The following is a 17,782-nucleotide window of genomic DNA, read 5'->3' on the forward strand; positions in this document are numbered from 1 at the left end:
GTAGACCAGGCTGGCCTCGAACTCACAGAGATCCGCCTGCCTCTGCCTCCCGAGTGCTGGGATTAAAGGCGTGCGCCACCATTGCCCGGCTTGATGGCTAGCTTTTGAAGTAATAGTAGTAAGTGATATCCGGGCCCACTGGAGCAGGAAAGACATTTCCCAGTACTAGACTTTGCACGCTACAGCATCAATCTGCCAGGAAAGATGTTTCCACTGGTGTAATCATAGTATGACTATTATGATAGCGACCAACTTCCTTCTGATTGAATTTGAGACTTGCTCTATTAGAGGGAGTTCATGTCTAATATTGGCACAATAGTCCATGACTTGCAAGATCATAGGTCCTAGTGGGGAATAGAAGGAGGCTGTCTAACTAAGTGGACAATGGTCAAACTGTCCTCTCAATATTTATCTTCATACCTGTATAGTAGTGCTACTCCCAGCCTTGGTCAGAGGAATTTCTTATTGCAGTTGATAGTAGTTAGTGTGGAGACTCACAACTGGTCAAAGTGCTGACTTTAGGTACTCAGCAATAGCTGGATTGTTTATATTATTCTCTCCATATCTAAGGTATAGGGAACATCATGGAAGAGTGGGAATAAAGGACATAAGAGCCAGAATATGAGGAGGAGCATTGTGGAATGCTGCCTTCTGAACATGACATGCATGGCTGGTGCACACATCGATTCATATCAGTGGTGGTTACCTGCATAAGACCTGAACAAGATCAAAGCAGTAAAAATTGCAGCATGGACGAGGAGGGATTGCTTAGGCTCCATCCCTATCAAAGGACATGCCTATTGGTCAGTAGTCTGTGCCCCAGTGGATGGCTCTACACCCTTTCACATGTGTTTAGCACTAACTGAACTCAGAGAACTACTAATATAATTTATTAATATAATAATAATTTTTAAAAAAGAGATGAAGTCAAAAAGGAGTTAGGATGGTAGTTCCCACAGAAAGTTGGAGAGAGGTGGTGGGCAGGAAGTGGATAAATATAAATATATTATATATATGAAATTTACAAAGAATAAAAACATGTTTTAAATCCAAAAATGTAAAAAATTTAAATAATAATCTTTAAAAAGACTTTTGTAACTTATTACACACTTGCTAGGTGCCCACCCCAAATCTCTGCACAGTTGACGTGTTCCAAACTTCAGCTCAAGATTCTCATCTCCAGCTAGCTCTTCCTTCTGTGCTGCTGTTCTCCTCACTGGATTTCCCCACTGTTTGAACTGTCTTACTCTGAGACCGTGTGCTGTGTAAATTCCATTCAAACAGAGATCTAATATTATTACAAGGCAGTCTTGGTATCTGGAACCGAGTGGACACTCCAAACGCCCTTACCAGTGATGATGCAGATGACAGCTCTTTAAATTATATTTTAAAGCAAAACAAAAAAATGTACTGGAAGGAGAACTCAGAACAACATACACCTCTCTACTCATTTATTTGATACAAGTTGCTACATATAAATATCTTCACAACATAACCCCCAATAAACAAATCTGTGTATTTTCAGAGACATTTACTAGCAATACCTAGGCTCACATATCCTTTCCACACTTGGAAATTGTATGGGAAATAACCACATATGAGAATAGATACTGTCACTGCAAGCTATCACAAAGATGTTCCTTTATGCTGACATACAAAAGAATGGTGCCCTATACATTTTAACATGGAAAAATTATGTAGCTACATTGCTTATTGACAGCACAAGGCCAATGAGAACAATAATACATGTCACTGAATGGTGCCAATGTTCCTGTGTCAAATGTATCAGTACCCTAAAGCCGTGACAAAAACAGAGTACTTAAAGTAAAAAGCACTTTTTATGTGTACTAGCTTTTCAACCATCAGAAAAAAAGTCACCAATTGCTATAAGATATGAAATTTAAAAACAGATGTTCTGGTTTCTGTAATTCTTTAAAATCTGTCCAAATGCTTTATATTGCATTAGCCTGTGAGTCCTCCTTCTGTGCTTGGATCGTTATGCATTGTTTTACTTGTTGGAAACGGTGTGGCATTTTATTTCGTTGAATTTCTACTTCAAAATAATCAGAATTCTAGCATGTAACTTGTTTTCTAGTCAAGTGATGAAGACTGGCAGAATTTCATTGTTTTTTCTACCTTGGCTTAGAGAAAGCCACCTCTCAGGTTTTCATATTTCCCAGTGAAACTCTTTTGAACTCAGTAGACAAAATGCTTTCAGGTATATGAGGACCATTGTGGAAACTAAATTACAGAAATGGAAGGGTCCTAACAAATGTGTTGTGGTTAGCACACTCATCCTTAGCTTTTGTCTCACTGCAGTATTTTATGAGACTCAGCTGATGGTAAGTGAGAAAACTACAAACAAACAGCAGAAGCAAGAAAGATCCACAGACGAGAACTGACAATTCAGGTCTCTGCGTCATGCTCTTTTGGACTTCATATTTAATGAAATAATTAGAATTTTACTTCAGTTACAGTCTTCCTATTACAACACACACACACGCACACACACACACACACACACACACACACACACACACCCCTCACATGTTTGCAGAACTGGCAGGAACCTAAAACTCTCCTTTGTTTTTCTTTACAAAAAAAACAGAACCTGACTGGTGACCTGATCTGAGGCCTAGGTCATCATAGGTCTGAGGTTACAGTTGCCACATTGTCGAATCTATCTGTGAGGAGGGAACACAAAGAGAGTTTCCACATGCAGCTGCTATTTCCCATTTGTTAAATCCTTTTATTGCACCATCTAAGTACACAGCTGGGAACAGCTATACAGTGGGAGGTAAACAAATATTTTGGCTTCCCAGCCTTCAGAGAACACAAAAGCTCTAGGAGAAAGCACAGTAAAAGTTTGGAAACATTTCTATGAGAATGGTCTCTCACACTCATCTATAACATGCTTGCAACCTTAAGCTATTTTATACTACCATAAATCACATGTAACAGAAGTTATTACATATACATTAGTATCTTTTTTGACAAATTAAGCATAACCAAAAGTTTCAGACTAACTCAGCAAAGCAACTTGCCAAAAATAAAGTTTTTCTGGTAAAAATAAGGAAAGTGCCCTCTGAAGAAACATCTTGAACTGTATTGTCCCTGCCTCTACCCATACATTTTCCATTCCAGTTACTTTTATTTTGTCAGGTCTGCACATGGCATAAAAGCAAAACTATCTTGAACCAATCCCTCTCTGTGTCCCCTCTTTGTCTACACTAATCCAAGCTACTGTAATCTTTCATCTAGATTTCTGAAATAGAAATCCCAGTGGCTCCCCCTGCTTTCACTCTTGACGCCTGCCTGTCCATTCACTGTGCTACAGTTGGAATTATCTGTGAGAAATGTTCTTCAGCCCTTCAAAGGCTGTTCCCACTGCACTCAGATGAAATCTCCCCGCCACAATGCCATCTCCAAGGCCTGGATGATATAGGCCCTATCTGTTTTTCCAACCACTTCTGATGTATCTTCCTTCATTATCCTCTGACCACAAAGACCGTCTTGCATTTCCTTAAATTAATTTATGGTTTTATCACCTCAGACACTCCACATGCACTTCCCTCTCAATGGATTTCCTCTGCCCTGCTCTAACTACTTCCTGTCATCCTTAGCTTGGAGAGGGCATCCTGGTCATCTATTCAAAGTTAGACTCGCTTCACTGTGCTTTCAGACAACATCCTGATCTTCACAGCACAGTCACAGTGTTAACTATGTATGTGTTAGCATATCTATCCCCTGTCCAACAACACAAACTTCAGGATGGCACGCATCACATCTGCTTCACCATAATACAAATGTAGTTAGTAGAAAATCTGGCATCCAGAAGGTACCCAGTAAATATTTGTTCAAATAAAGACGACGCAGAGCCTTATTGTCCTGCTGAGGAGCAAGGAGCAGAGACTGACCGTCCATCTCGGCAGTGCCACCTTGGAGACAAGGAATGAACAAGTTCAATCAGAAAATATATTTCATCCTTGACTCATATATTTGCTTTCCCCTTCTCTTGGAAGGTAAATTTCTAGCCAGAAAATTGTACACTGTTGATTCCCAACAAGCCAATGATAATGGCACTGGAATTTGATTCTACTACATGTTCTGGCTTTGTGGGAGCCTAATCTATTTGGAGGCACACCTTCCTAGACCTGGATGGAGGGGAGAGGGCCTTGGACTTCCCACAGGGCAGGGTACCCTGACTTCTCTAAGGACTGGATAGGGAGGAGGAGGGGGAGAAGTGGGAGGGAAATGTGAGGAGGGGAGGAGGTGGAAATTTTTAATAAATAAAAAAAAAAGAAAAACAAATGATGTCATTTGGGAAAATCTGGAGATTATCATTTTAAGTGAAATAAGTCAAATGCACAAAGACAAGTTTCTCCACCACATGTGACATTTAAGCCGAGTATGGAGGGAGAGGGGAACATTGACCTAAAAGGACTATTAGGAATGTAGAAGAGCAGAGAAAGACGGTGCTTAAGAAATGATAGTAGAGCAGGAAACTAAAACAAAAATTCTATATGCATGTATGGAAATGTCAATGAAATTTGTTAATCTGTATAATTGAGATGTGTTAACAAATAAATAAAAGTCTTTGGATCCCGGAATAAAACTAAAATTATTCAAAACTTGCTTCATTCATCTTTTGATCCCCACCCCCTTTCCTCATACTGCTCCAGAGCATAGGCTGTGTCTACAAAAATCATTTGAAAATAAAACTTTCTCCCTATACAATCATCCATCTGCATACGTGCATTAGTTAGTAAGGCATTTTGAACGATATATTGTTTTTTTGTTAAGGAATAAAACTCTCATTGTCTACTTAAGATTTTTTTTCATTAACTTAATTTTTGGTTACCCATAAGTTAAGAAATACAAGCCAGGGTTGAAACTTCTAATTTAATGAAATAAATTAAGGTTCTAGTTTCTTCTAGTTGATAAAAAATAAAAGGTTTTATTTGGAATAGGTAATTAAGTCACTCATAAAGTTTCTATTTTGATGGTTAAAAGACAAAATTTATCATGGGAAAGCTTCCTACTCTCCTCACAACCTGATATTTCATTTCTGCTTATAGAGGAAGCCAAACAGTCTGAATAGTTACCCAGGAGCCTTGCTTTTCCTTTGAAATTAATATATAAGTACAGGAGGAAAATCTTTATTATAAATCAAAACTTGTCATTAAAAATGATAGATTCCAATATTGTCTTACTGTAGATGTAGTTCATGCTAGGATCTCATTCAAACAGATATATTTGCTTAACTTAATTTCTCAATATTAATACACAACCGCACTTCATTTTACTACCTATTTATGACATTACTAAATTCATCACATTAAACTGGAATAGAAAAATAAGAAACTGACTTTTTTTAGAAAAAAGTAAATCAATACTCTTTTGTCAAGGGGATCTAATGGTGGGACATAGCCTAGATCACAAACTGCTTTCCCAGTTTTCCCAGTTATTAAAATAGTAACAACTGTATGTCTCATGTTTGTTTTGTGACCCGAGCAGGAATAACACTGGAGCCATGTATTTTAACTTTCCTCCAAACACCTACTAATAATGAGGATGCAGACATAGTCAGTAGCAGTCGCCAGACTTTCAGTGCTCACCATTCTTTGCTGAGATGACAGGACGCTGTCCCAGTCAGCATCTTGTTGAATGGTACTGACAAGCGTCGGTAGCTCCTCAGAGTGAGGTTTGTTGTGCATTATGGGGTGCAGAGGCAGATGGGAGGCCGCATGTTGATCACTGCCCTCTTCCTTTTCCCTTGAGGTCAAATCCTGGGTCATTGTTTCCTCTCCATCAGTTGTACAGGCAAATGGAGAGGTGGCTTGCTTGGAAGACATTCTTCTGCAGAAGAAGGGAAACACCATGGATTAAAGAGGACTCTCAACAACAAAAGTAGATGTCATTCATTGTATTTGACTAATTTGAGCATAAAATAAATAAAAATCCTTGAAATTGAGAGGCAGAGTGTAAACCACAGACAAAGGGTGGATTGCTTATCTGTTCTATGCCTCCTCTTTGCTTCCACTCTCTAAACATCTTCCCGCTAACTGCTGCATTACCCTTACGTAATCCCCAAATAAGATCTTTCTAAGTTTTCGTGATGTACAATATATGTATTTGTATGCCCTTCCTCCTAGTTTTCCCAACTAGACTATGAGTTTCTGGAGAGTGATTAGATTGGTGGTTAGCATTGAAAGTAACAAGTGAATGAACTGATTGATGAGCTAGTTTGAAGAAAGACTTCAGAGTAAAAACATCTAACTTTCTCCCAAAGCTCTGAAGAATAGAAATAAGCCTAAGTAGAAAACAGAAACTGAGTAAATAATTTGTCCTTAATATGCTAAGCAATTTGGCCATGATTTCCTAGCTTACATCTTGATTGTGAATGCCAGACCTTACACCAATGTGAAGCTTTCCTGAAGGCCTCCAAGATACAGTAAGTATTGCTTGTTAACTTTTAAGTGACATGTTAACTGAGTGACTTCTAGAGTTAGATAAATCTTTTTTTTTTTTTTTGATTTTTCCAGACAGGGTTTCTCTGTGGTTTTGGAACCTGTCCTGGAACTAGCTCTTGTAGACCAGGCTGGTCTCGAACTCACAGAGATCCGCCTGCCTATGCCTGAGTTAGATAAATCTTATAACAACTTTGTGACATTTGACTTGAGTTTTTGAAGTAATTATACCTCTATTTTATGACTGGAAGTAGATACATGATTTATAGCATTTACTATGAAAAAATTGAATGCTTACTGTGCATACCAAAAGCTCGTAAACCAGAATCATTTGTTGAAGTCTCCACAAAGAAACAATCAAGAGACTGTGTGATGAGACCTTCATTTTGTACTTTATATGAGATCAGAAACTGTGATGTTATACAAAATTACAAAACTTTGAAACATCACTTTAGAAAGATAAATATCTTGGGGAAGTGGTTAGTGACCAAACCACTAAAAGTTTACGAATTGAGGGAAGAAACCATTTTTCCCCTAAAACTTCACGTTGATTTTCATTTATTGTATTTCCTTTGAAACTGCTGTGTAATGACGGGAATACAATCGCCACCTTAATTGCTCTTTAACATTAATTGATTTCATACCATTTTTAAATGCACAAATCAGTTAACATAGGGAACCACATGAGCATTTTTCAAATTAGCAAATCATTAACTTGCCTGTACTGTTTCTACAGACAAATAAATACTGATTAAAGGGTCTAGAAATCTGAGATTAACAGTTAAATTTACAAATCTGTCACATGCTTTCATGAATATTGCAGTGAAGGAAATATCAAGTGCAAGGAAAAATAATTAAGTTAATTCCAATTTAAACAGTAGTTTTTATGTAGCAGCCCATGTTTCACATAGGATTTAACAGCTAATGCTAAATTTCTCACAATTAATGAGGGGGCTCGGAGTTAGTATCCTACAGTGAAAAACATTAATAGAAGATCAGCTAATCTAATTATGCACAGTTCTAAATAAAAGTATTACAGGCTTTTGAAGTGCTTTGAAACATATTAAAATGCTGATACCTACTTATAATAATCATTGTACAAATACTAAAACTTTCATCTATTTAGATGAGACTGAAAAATAAAATAGGAAAAGTGTGTAGAAGAATAGCTCTATTTTCCCTAAAAAGAGAAACAATGTTCTAGAGAGTACTGTCTCAAAGACTCAGAGGCATCCTTGAGTGACTTCTCTTGGTACTGACAAATGGACACATACATGTACACACAGAAAATCATAACCAGAGGATGGATTTTAGTATTGAAAGTCACTACAGAACCCACTGTAATGGCCCCAGAAATACTCCAGCAAAACCAGGCAATTACAACTGTCCTGCAAGTTATCAAGGGTGATCACAGACAGCAGGAGTGTTTTCATTGTTCAGATAATGGGCAGTTAGTGTTAAAGTAATCACACACAATAAAAACAAATGAATGAGTATACCACCACCTTTTAGAAACAGTTAAATACAAGTGAAAGTCATAACCCAAAACTCAGAGTGACTTTGGTTCTCCCAACAAATAACTCTTATTACAAAGTTATCTGGTGCCTTCCAACAGCAGTATCTGTGATTAATGCTTAAGTAAAAATTAATCAGGATACAAAACCCAAAAGTGCAAACAGTCTCTTAAAGAATCATTTGGATGACAGACTATACTGGTTAACAATAGTGTACGATCCTAATTAAACAGCCCTGCAGCTGTAAAAATAGATTCAATCTGTCCAAAGCTATGAGTTGAGTTTAAAGGCTGGTTGGTGAGAGTGTTTTTCTTAAGGAAGGCTGGGTCTTCAGTCTTAATCAGCCAATAAATTATTTCCTGCAATTACATTAAATAGAAAATTATCTTCAAATGGGGAGTGTTAATTGAAAATCAAAATTCAGAGGGAAGTTTAGAAATTACACGCTGAATACAATTAGTGGGGAAGGCTTCACCTCTCCTTCATCAGCAGTCTTCTGGTGAGCCCTCCAGTGACCCATCAGAGCCTATTTACACCGGCACACAAGCTGTCTTTTCTTTTACACCCACAAACACAAATGTGTATCGAGATTATAAATACCAGATAGGCTGCCAATATATCAAAGCCAACTGTTCATCCTCAGCTCACACCACAACTGGGACAGAGGAGTAGGGGAGGTAGGAGAACCAGGTAAGGAAGGCACGCCTGGCTCCCCAGCCCATCCCTTTGTAACAAGGTCAACATGCTGTGTCACCAAGAGCACTTTTCAGATCATACTTTACTTTCCCGGCTGTGCTTGTTTTATTAGCATTCTTAACTACGTTGTACACAGAGGAAAAGAAGACTCTTGTTCTCTCACCAAGGTATTTCCTTTTGATAAAAATGTTGGGCTCTTTCAGTTTGTTCTCAACAGTAGCTTTGTCATTGTATCGTATTATTCTAGGTCAGTAGTTCTCAGCCTTAAACAATTCCTCATGTTGTGGCAACCCTCAACCATAAAATTATTTTGTATCTAGCTCATAACTGTAATTTGTTATTGTTATGTATCATAATGTAAATGTCTAATATGCAGGGTATCTTATATGTGACCCCTATAGGGGTTGCAACCTACAGGCTGAGAATCACTGTTCTAAGAGGTGCTTTTGTTTGTTTGTTTTATGGGAAAATGCACACGACTCACTTTTAACACATATTTTTTTAAATATTACGATCATTGTGTGTGTGCCAAGCATGCATGTGTGAAGGACAGACAACAACTTACAGGAGTGGGTTCTCTCCTTCCTCCATACAGATCCTAGGGACAGGACTTGAGTTGTCATTGCTTTTAGCTGCAAGCACCTTTATCTGCTGAGCCAGCTTGCTATTGTGTAGTTTAGAAAATAAATCATAGATTTACTACTATCGGATCTGGCTTGCTAATTTTTATATGTAAATCGTTATACAATCTTTCAATTTAACTGATACATCCTCATTCGTTTCCTTTCTTTAGTATTACCCTTTTTCTGTTCTTTTTAACACTGGGTGAGGGAATGGAGGGGGAGGTGCAAGCATGCACTTGCCAAGCAGTGCATGTGGAGGTCAGAGGACAACTTTCAGGAGTGAGCTCTGCTCTAGGAACTGAACTCACATCAGGTTCGCACGGCAAGCTCTTGTAAGTAACCTCACTTTGGCACTCCTGCCAGCCCTAGAATTTCCCTTCTGCACATTTTCCTAGAGTAATTGGAGTGCACTCTAGAAAGCACAGACACTCGGCTTTGGTGAAACCCTTACTCCAGTCACTGTACCCACATCACCTGCTTTAGGAATCCATGAATGAAATACACCTTGTTAATTGAGATTTTCCAGCTTTGCGTGCAATTCTTGCACTTATTTTGAATGCACACATGAATGATACTATGCATCACAAAAATGTTCCCACCTACTCCATCCCTCTGTACATCAGCTAGCACCTTACCTAGCTATGTCCCACACAACTAATGAGCAAAAAAAAAATTAAAATCCTTGTGAAAATAGTCAATTTCTATGTGACTTTACTTTGTTTTATTTTTGTTCTATTATAACTTAAAAATCATTCAAATGAATTGTTTTTTTAATTTGTATTAAAAAAAATATCTTCCTAGTTAGAGCCCCTGAAAACAGGGGTTTATAATGGAAATGCTGACACAACCCTACTAAAGCAGCGCAAATGTTGCCGCTATAATACACAAAATCAAGTTCTATTATTCTCAACTCTCCTCGCTCATGGGATTTTTCTTTGCTGTGCTCCCAGCCAAACTGCTGAAGCATGAAAAATTTAAATGCAATCAAATGTGCCCAATTCTACTTTACTAGAACAAGTGTCTACAGTGGTACAATCTTAAAAGGAAATGCAACAGATTTGTTTGGTGTTTTTTTTTAACTGTTTATTTATAATACAGTGCATTGGAGATCAAATAAAAGAGGAAATTACACTCACATGGTACCAGTGTATTGACTACACAGAGCACATTATAATCAGAGAGGAAAACTACATTGTCAACTTATCACACTGGTTAAACAAGATGGTTTTCTGGGGCATAGCTATTATCAAGGAAAACTTCCAAAAAGAATTGTATTGTATGTCTTTGGGAAATGTAAAACTCAGTTCCCATCATATGTTCCCTACACTCGAACTGTCTCTGCCCAACAGATCAGGTGAATTCTCTGAATGCTAGACCACTGGAAATAACTTCCAGTTTGAGATTTGGGGGAACAAGATGGATAGAGATAAGCCTCCATAATTAATAATGCCCTCCAGGATGCCATCAGGAACAGGTCCATCTCTATAAAAGTAAAAACCCTCCACTCCAACCCTACAGCCAGGTAGGAATGCTTAAGTCATTACAAAGTAACTCAGATGGTAAAAGTGCTTCCTGTTCTTGAATAGGAAAGGTGAGGAGGTCTGGGCTATATAGAAGAAAGGAGGGTGGGGCTTCCATCCATATATTAAGTCCTCTGCTTCAGAAGAGTTTGCTTATGTTCCAATATGATGGCACAGAAATATTTTTTAATATTTCATTACTTTTTTTGATTATTATCAAATTAACACTCACTTTGGGGTATGTTACACTTATTATTCAAAAGAATTATGTACGTGTGTGTGTGTGTGTGTGTGTGTGTGTGTGTGTGTGTGTGACAACAATGAAAAAAGAAAAAGAGGCCACGAATTTGAAAAAGAACAAGGAGGGGTATATGGGAGGGTTTGGAGTAAGGAAAGGGAGAAGGAAATGATGTAATTATTATAATCTCAAGAATAAAAGAAGCAATAAAGCTAAAAGCAAAAAAGACATACTGTTCTAACATAAAGCAGCGCTTTAATAGTTCATTTACTTATGAGAAAAATTTTAAAGTTCAGTCCAATGCTTACAGTTATTATTTTGAAGATCTGTTCTGGACAATTCATGTAGACTCATCCCAGTTAGAGAGGTTACTTGAATACTACACTTGATCTGATACTGAGAAATTAACTGGTTTTCCAAAACATAACATAATGCTTTTGACTCTAAGGAGCATGAGTAACAGATACGCTCAGCTGCCAAAATGCACAATGCCCAGGAACCTCACAAAGGATTCCAGTCCACCCAGCCCAGGGCAAAGAATGACTTCCAAACCTCTTCCTGTGCCTCTAATTCCCACGTTCAGGGACTCAAGAGGGTTATAAGGAAAAGCTTAGCTATAAAGTGAAGAAAGTCCTTGGGGGCTGCAGAGATGGCCCATTTGGTGAAGAACACGTGTTGCTCTTGCAGAGGACTTGTGTTTGATTCCCACCACCAACATGGTAGTTGACAACCCTCTGTAATTCTGGCTCCAGGGGGTCCAGTGTCCCCTTCTGACATCCAAGCTCACCAAGCACCTGTGTGATACACAGATGTGTATGCAGGCAGAACATCCATTTACACAAATAAATAGATCTTAAAATGTTTAATTTACACATACTAATCAAATGAAGAAGCTCCTTGTAGGACCTTCTCCAGGAGAGGTCACGGCTGCTACTGGGTCTCTGTGTTCTCTGGAGCCACAATCCCGTGTCATCTCCACTCCACCTCCAAACGCCCATGGGCTTTTTACAAGGTTTTTCTTCCTTGTCTAAGTTTAATAAGCAACTGACAGAACGCAAGCTCTCAGGGCTACTGGAAAACCTACAACCCTGTCTTCCTCCTAGCATCTCAGCCCTTCTCTCCAAGTTTCTATAGAGCCACTGAGAGGTGAAGCCTGTTAGGAACCTCACTGATCTGAGCAAGCTGCAAAGTTGACAGAGCTGAGGCAAAATGACATACACTTGATGTGTGAGTAAGAAGGGGCTTAAATTAATCGGTCTTGACTTTCTTAAGGCCTCTAATTTTCCATACCAATGCACCAAAATTGTCACCAAAGGCCCTCTGAGGTTGTTACAGAACAGGAACTACCTGGAACAGATTCTTCTCAAGTCATCAGAGTTTGTATCTCTGGTGTCTATATTTAGCTGACAATGTTGCTGTCACTTTATATAGCTTAAGACTCTTCTTTGGACTAGAGCTCATATGTCTTGGAATGCTTTGACTCATGAATTGTTTCTCCTGATAATGTTACATCACGTAACCACCTCTGTCTAATTGGTCAGTGTCTGCTAAAAGGCACAGGCAACTCCCCCAACGACTGGCCTCTGGTTGACTGCCTATGGAAAACCTAAAATTATCACATTTGCCCCTGTGTATCCAGTTTCTTTCTAAGATCAAAACAACTTGATATCATGGAGCCACTACACTTTTTGCTTGATAGAAATAAAACTGAGTTTTCTCATAGTTTATCTACCAGTAGCTGTTGGAAATTTTGCTTTGGAAAGCCACTACCAGAGAATATAAATAAAATCAGTGGCTTGACAGTCAGATCAAAACCAAACAATGGCTACTATAAATACACACCCTAACCCAGAGGGTTTTAATCAAGCTCAGCCACTGAACAGCTCAACTGAAAGACCTCTTCATGGCTTGTGTGCAAGAAGGCTGTCTAAAATAACAGCATGGGGATTTATTCCAGCATGCCCACTTAGAACATTCTCTTCACAGGGGATGGGAACCCTAATTTTTCAAGGGGTGTCCCCACTAAGCTGAAACCGATCCACTAATAAAAGTGTCCAGTTTGGGGACATCTCATCTGCTTATTAAGAAAAGTTACAAACTAGAGTCACATCTTCACAGACAGAAAGTATAAAACGTTATTCATGCATTTATTTGCCCACTCTTCCTCCACTGTGACTTTCTGATTAATATTTTCAGAAAAGAAGAGAGAGATGAAAATCAGATACTATTGAGATATTTTTTCCAATATGAAATCTCAAACATGGCGATATTGGGCAAAATTATGTCAAGAAGCTGATTTTCTAGGGTCTCTTCAGTTACATAAAGCTATGGGGCAATTCTCTCTGGTAAGGAAATATCACACATTTCAGATTCCTATCCAAGAAGGGTGGGAAAGAAGAGAAGGCAGGGAGAAGGAAGAGGGGGGGTGAGAGAAAGGGAAAAGGAGAGCAGTGGGGGTGGGGGCAGAGGAAAGGGAGGGGAGAAAGAAGCCTGGCTTTACAGCTCATTTTCAGTTTGTCTCCTTAATGAAAACCTCATTGCACAGTCCTGAAAACCGTCTCTGAAGCATTTCTGATTCAGCAGAGGTTACACAAGCATCAAAGCAGTTAAATATAGGTGCCAAACCGCATTGCCAGGAGCTCTCAGTACTGTGAGTTAGTATTACCTGACAGCTTGGTGAATATAAAATTACTTGTTTCTCCAATTGAAGACAATCAAATTGTCACCTTCCATTGTAATAATGCACAAGTAGTGATCAGCAAAGTGCAAACATAATTACCACAAAGAAAACAAAAAATCAAATCTAAACCTCTCTACAGAGTAAACACATCTATCTGGCTCCCCCAATAAGGATAACGCTTTAATCCTGAGTGTGCGAGGCAAGCTCCATATTGTGTAACAATAAGATTTATTAGTCTTACATCAAGTAAAAATGGAAAACAACAAGAAACACCAATTTATGGAGAATGAAACAAATATAAATAGGAGCCTCACAACCTTACCGACAGGGTGCAAAGACCTACAGGTGACATCACAGTGGCTTACACCAATTACACTCAGCAGCACATCCATCCCAAAAAAAAAAAAATCCTCACCTCCAGAAATTTCTTTCTAGCATAGACTCCTTCCTGAGAGTGGAAATCCAACCTCATTAGCTTTTACTTAACTTTTCTTTAAGAGAGAAAGAAGCTGCATACTTTGTCTTCTAAATTGGCTTAAATTTTTGAGGTTGGAAATTTATCCTACAAATTAATTATTTCTATAAAAATTTAGAAAATATGAATTCTTTTTGAGACCTTAAGCATCTGAAATTCTTGCCCAAGACTGGTGACCAAACTGACTCACTCTCCCGAGGACTCCATAACTCCAAACTGGTTTGGCTTTGAAGCTGGAACTGGCTCTCCCACACACTGATGATGCCATGGTCCAAGCAAAAACTATTATCATCAGTATCCTGACACATAAAAAGGAAACCTACCACATAAAGCTCTCTTAGCAAAGTCATTAATGCTCTTTTATATTTAACTCTTTTATATCTAACTCAAAATTTAAAATGCTCAGATTCATATAGTTCCCTTCAATATGGTAACACACACACACACACACACACATACACACACTCCCACTTTAGGGGACTCTTCTTCCATCAACAGTGTCCTTCCTTTACTAGAAAGATGTATAAGGTTGCTAAGTCTGGTCCTCCACTTCTGCCTCTCACCTCTGCTCTACAAAGTCTCACTTCTAATCACTCACCACCCACAAGCAGCTAGTTAGCAGAGGAGCAGAGAGACCCGCACCAGGTGAAGGAATAAACTGGGCACCATCAACAGCTCAGGATTGCCTGAGACTGAATCTAAGAATACAAATCGAAGAGTGACAATCTGGTATGTCACTCCCTGTCTGGACACTTCCTTGAGACCAGTCTGAATTCTCCTTGCGTTCCACTTTCTTCATTCTGTGTTGTCACGGAAGTGTAAGAGATGCTCACACAGGCAGACTGCATGCACAGTCAGAAACTCTAGGTGGGGAGAACCAGAAGGGAGAAGTCAGGTCTCAGGGGCAAGTTTTGACTATGATATCTGATAAATTTCCTGTTGTCTAGTAAAACATTTGGATAAGGGGAGAATAATACTTTTAGGAAATTATAATTTCCCTCATTCTTACAGTTTTCACGTAACATAACAACCTTTTTCTTTCCAAGAGATCCTTACACAGTGAACATCTCCTAGCTGAGGGGATGTGAGGATGTGACCAGGAGTTTTGAACTTCAGAGATGTTCATTCCTTAACATTCCCAGAGATAACATAGAATATCTACAAGAAAAGGCATGCCTTGTCAGAGAAACACTGCTAGGGCTCCAGCAGACACTGTCACAGGCTTTGTAAGTGGAAGAAAAGATTTTTATATGTTGTGACCCACAGACAGACTCCCACCTGTCCTGTTCATTGCTGGATTTCAGTGCCTGGCAGCATGCACCACACCTTACAGATGTTCAGTGGTACTAGGAAGACAGGCAGAGGAAAAGTAGAGAGGGCATAATGAGAAAATGGATCATTCTTTTGTACTTAAGTGAACAATTACAAACATTCGCGTCACACGCTGAGGCTGCCACTGTCACCTCTCTTCTGCCCCTGTGCTCTTCTTGATCAGGCCTCTCCAGGCTTTATTTCTAAAGCCCTTGATTACCTTTTCTAGTTCCTTCCCTGAAAGGCCCAAAACAACCATAAGTTGTTAATATTAAGATACACTCTGCAATGCCATAGCAACAGAATTTAAAACTAGCTTCATCAGAATTTTCCACAGTGCCTTCCTTTGTTTACCCAGGTCCAGAAGAGCATGATTCTCAGAGGTGTCCATGCTCCTCACTGCCAGTCTGCCTCAGCTGCATCAGACTGCCCTGGTGATGTCTCTCTCAGGCCCTCCTTGCTCACCATACTTATAATTACCTCAGGACAGGGTTTACTGCACATCAGGCTCAAACTCCAGCAACCTACTCTAAACTAGCTTGTCTCTTTCATTGCCTTCCCCTTTCAGATGAATTGCTGCCATTCCATCTGCCTCCACTTTCCTAATCAAAACATCAGTAGCTCTCCCCTGGAGACACAATGAAATCAAAACTCCTGACCCAGGCATTCAAGACCCTGCACCCAAATCCACCCAGTCTTTCTAACCTGCCTTCTCCAGGCTGCACCTGCACTTTCCACTCTGTGGACACTGGTAGTCTCAAGCTTTTCTCAGGTTTTCTGCCTTTGTTCTACCTATTCCCTGTCATTTCCCTCACCTCCCAGGAAGTCATTCTTGCAACATTTATTCAATATTTGATACACACACCCTACACAACCTTATTTTTTTAAGAAAATTAAAGAATGATAAAACATAAACAACTGTATAAATTATCCCAACTAGGCTCTTTCTTTCCAAGAAAGAGAACAAAATTCCATGTTTCTCTGCATCCCCTGATGCCAACCTAGCACAATATTTGGTGCAAAGACAAATCAGTAAATATTGTCCAGTTGTTTAAATGCTATTCAAGTAAGGAGAAACAGGTAGGATATTAAACTAACCAGAAAAACAGCAGCTGTAACAGAAGATTTAAAGTGAAGCTTCAGTGGATAAGGGTAGGTTGAGGGAGGGGAAGAGGAAGGTGGAAGGAGGGGAGAGAAGGGAAACTGTGGCTGGTATGTAAAATGAATAAAAAAAGTTCTAAAATAAAAAATAATAAAATGAAGCTTCTAAACCAATTCCATACACAATTAAGTGTCTCATCTTCCCACATGCTCTGAACCATTAAATACACTTTGAATTTTAAACATAAGGGCAATTAAAAAGCCACACCAATCATTAATTTATGTTTCCAGGAACATTAAAAAGATGAGCAAATGTGGTAGTAAGTGGATAGATTATGGTTAGACAGATGGACATTGGAGATATCACTGAAAGACATAGTTTCCCCTGGAAGCTTAGAAAGTCCTTGCCCTATGCTCTATGTTACCACACACAGTGTGAACTCATGTTGTCAGGGAGCTGTAGGAGTTAGGTGATGTTTCTGCTCAGTTTAATTTTAAGGAAACCAAAGAACAACACTGCTTATTTTTAAAAAGATAAAATAAAACTTAAGGCCAAGTGAGATTACACATGCCTATAATTCCAGCACTCAAGAGGCAGAGACAGGAAGATAGTTCCAGGTTCAAGGCTTTCTTAGTCTACATAGGAACTCAGAGGTCAGCCAGGACCATATAACAAAAACCCTGTCTCATAAAGACAAACAGAAAATAAAACAGCACTCACCCAAGGCCATACAGAGCAAACAGAGGGCAGAATGCTAGTAGTCTAACTCCTAGGCAGAAAATAGGGTTAAAGATTTTTTTTTTAAATATAAACTATTAGTTCTTTCCAATATTACTAATATATTCCATCCATATAGAATTTTATTATAAATACTGTGTGTGTTTGTATGTTCTAAATTGTTCACTTAATTAAACCTTAGTGAAAAGACCCATTTTCATTTGTTTTCTTTTGGCCTGAGGTATAGCTCGATGGCAGAGTGTTTTCCTAGCTCTGGATTTGATGACTAGTAATTTAAAGATAAAAGATAATTACTAATCCTAGAGTTAGAGGTACTTGAATACTAGATAACAACTGGGAGTAGGGACAGAGGTAAAGACAGGCAGAGGGAGGTGAGAAAGAAGAGGAGATGGAAGAGGCAGGGGAAGAGGGGGAA

At 38.9% G+C, this 17,782-nt stretch overlaps 1 protein-coding gene across 6 annotated transcripts in view; it reads right to left on the reverse strand.

The window, feature by feature from the left end:
- Window positions 1-17,782, reverse strand: part of Sox6 (SRY-box 6) — a 556,070-nt gene that overhangs the window by 306,238 nt on the left and 232,050 nt on the right. For all 6 annotated transcript variants that reach the window (XM_026781359.1, XM_026781360.1, XM_013347706.2 and 3 more), the window contains one exon: window positions 5,619-5,859. In XM_026781359.1, the coding sequence (XP_026637160.1) occupies window positions 5,619-5,855 (237 nt within the window). In that variant the 5' untranslated portion in view covers window positions 5,856-5,859. The remainder of the gene's footprint in view (window positions 1-5,618; window positions 5,860-17,782) is intronic.

This window comes from Microtus ochrogaster, chromosome 8 (genome assembly GCF_000317375.1).
Source record: "Microtus ochrogaster isolate Prairie Vole_2 chromosome 8, MicOch1.0, whole genome shotgun sequence".
Lineage (NCBI taxonomy): Eukaryota > Metazoa > Chordata > Mammalia > Rodentia > Cricetidae > Microtus > Microtus ochrogaster.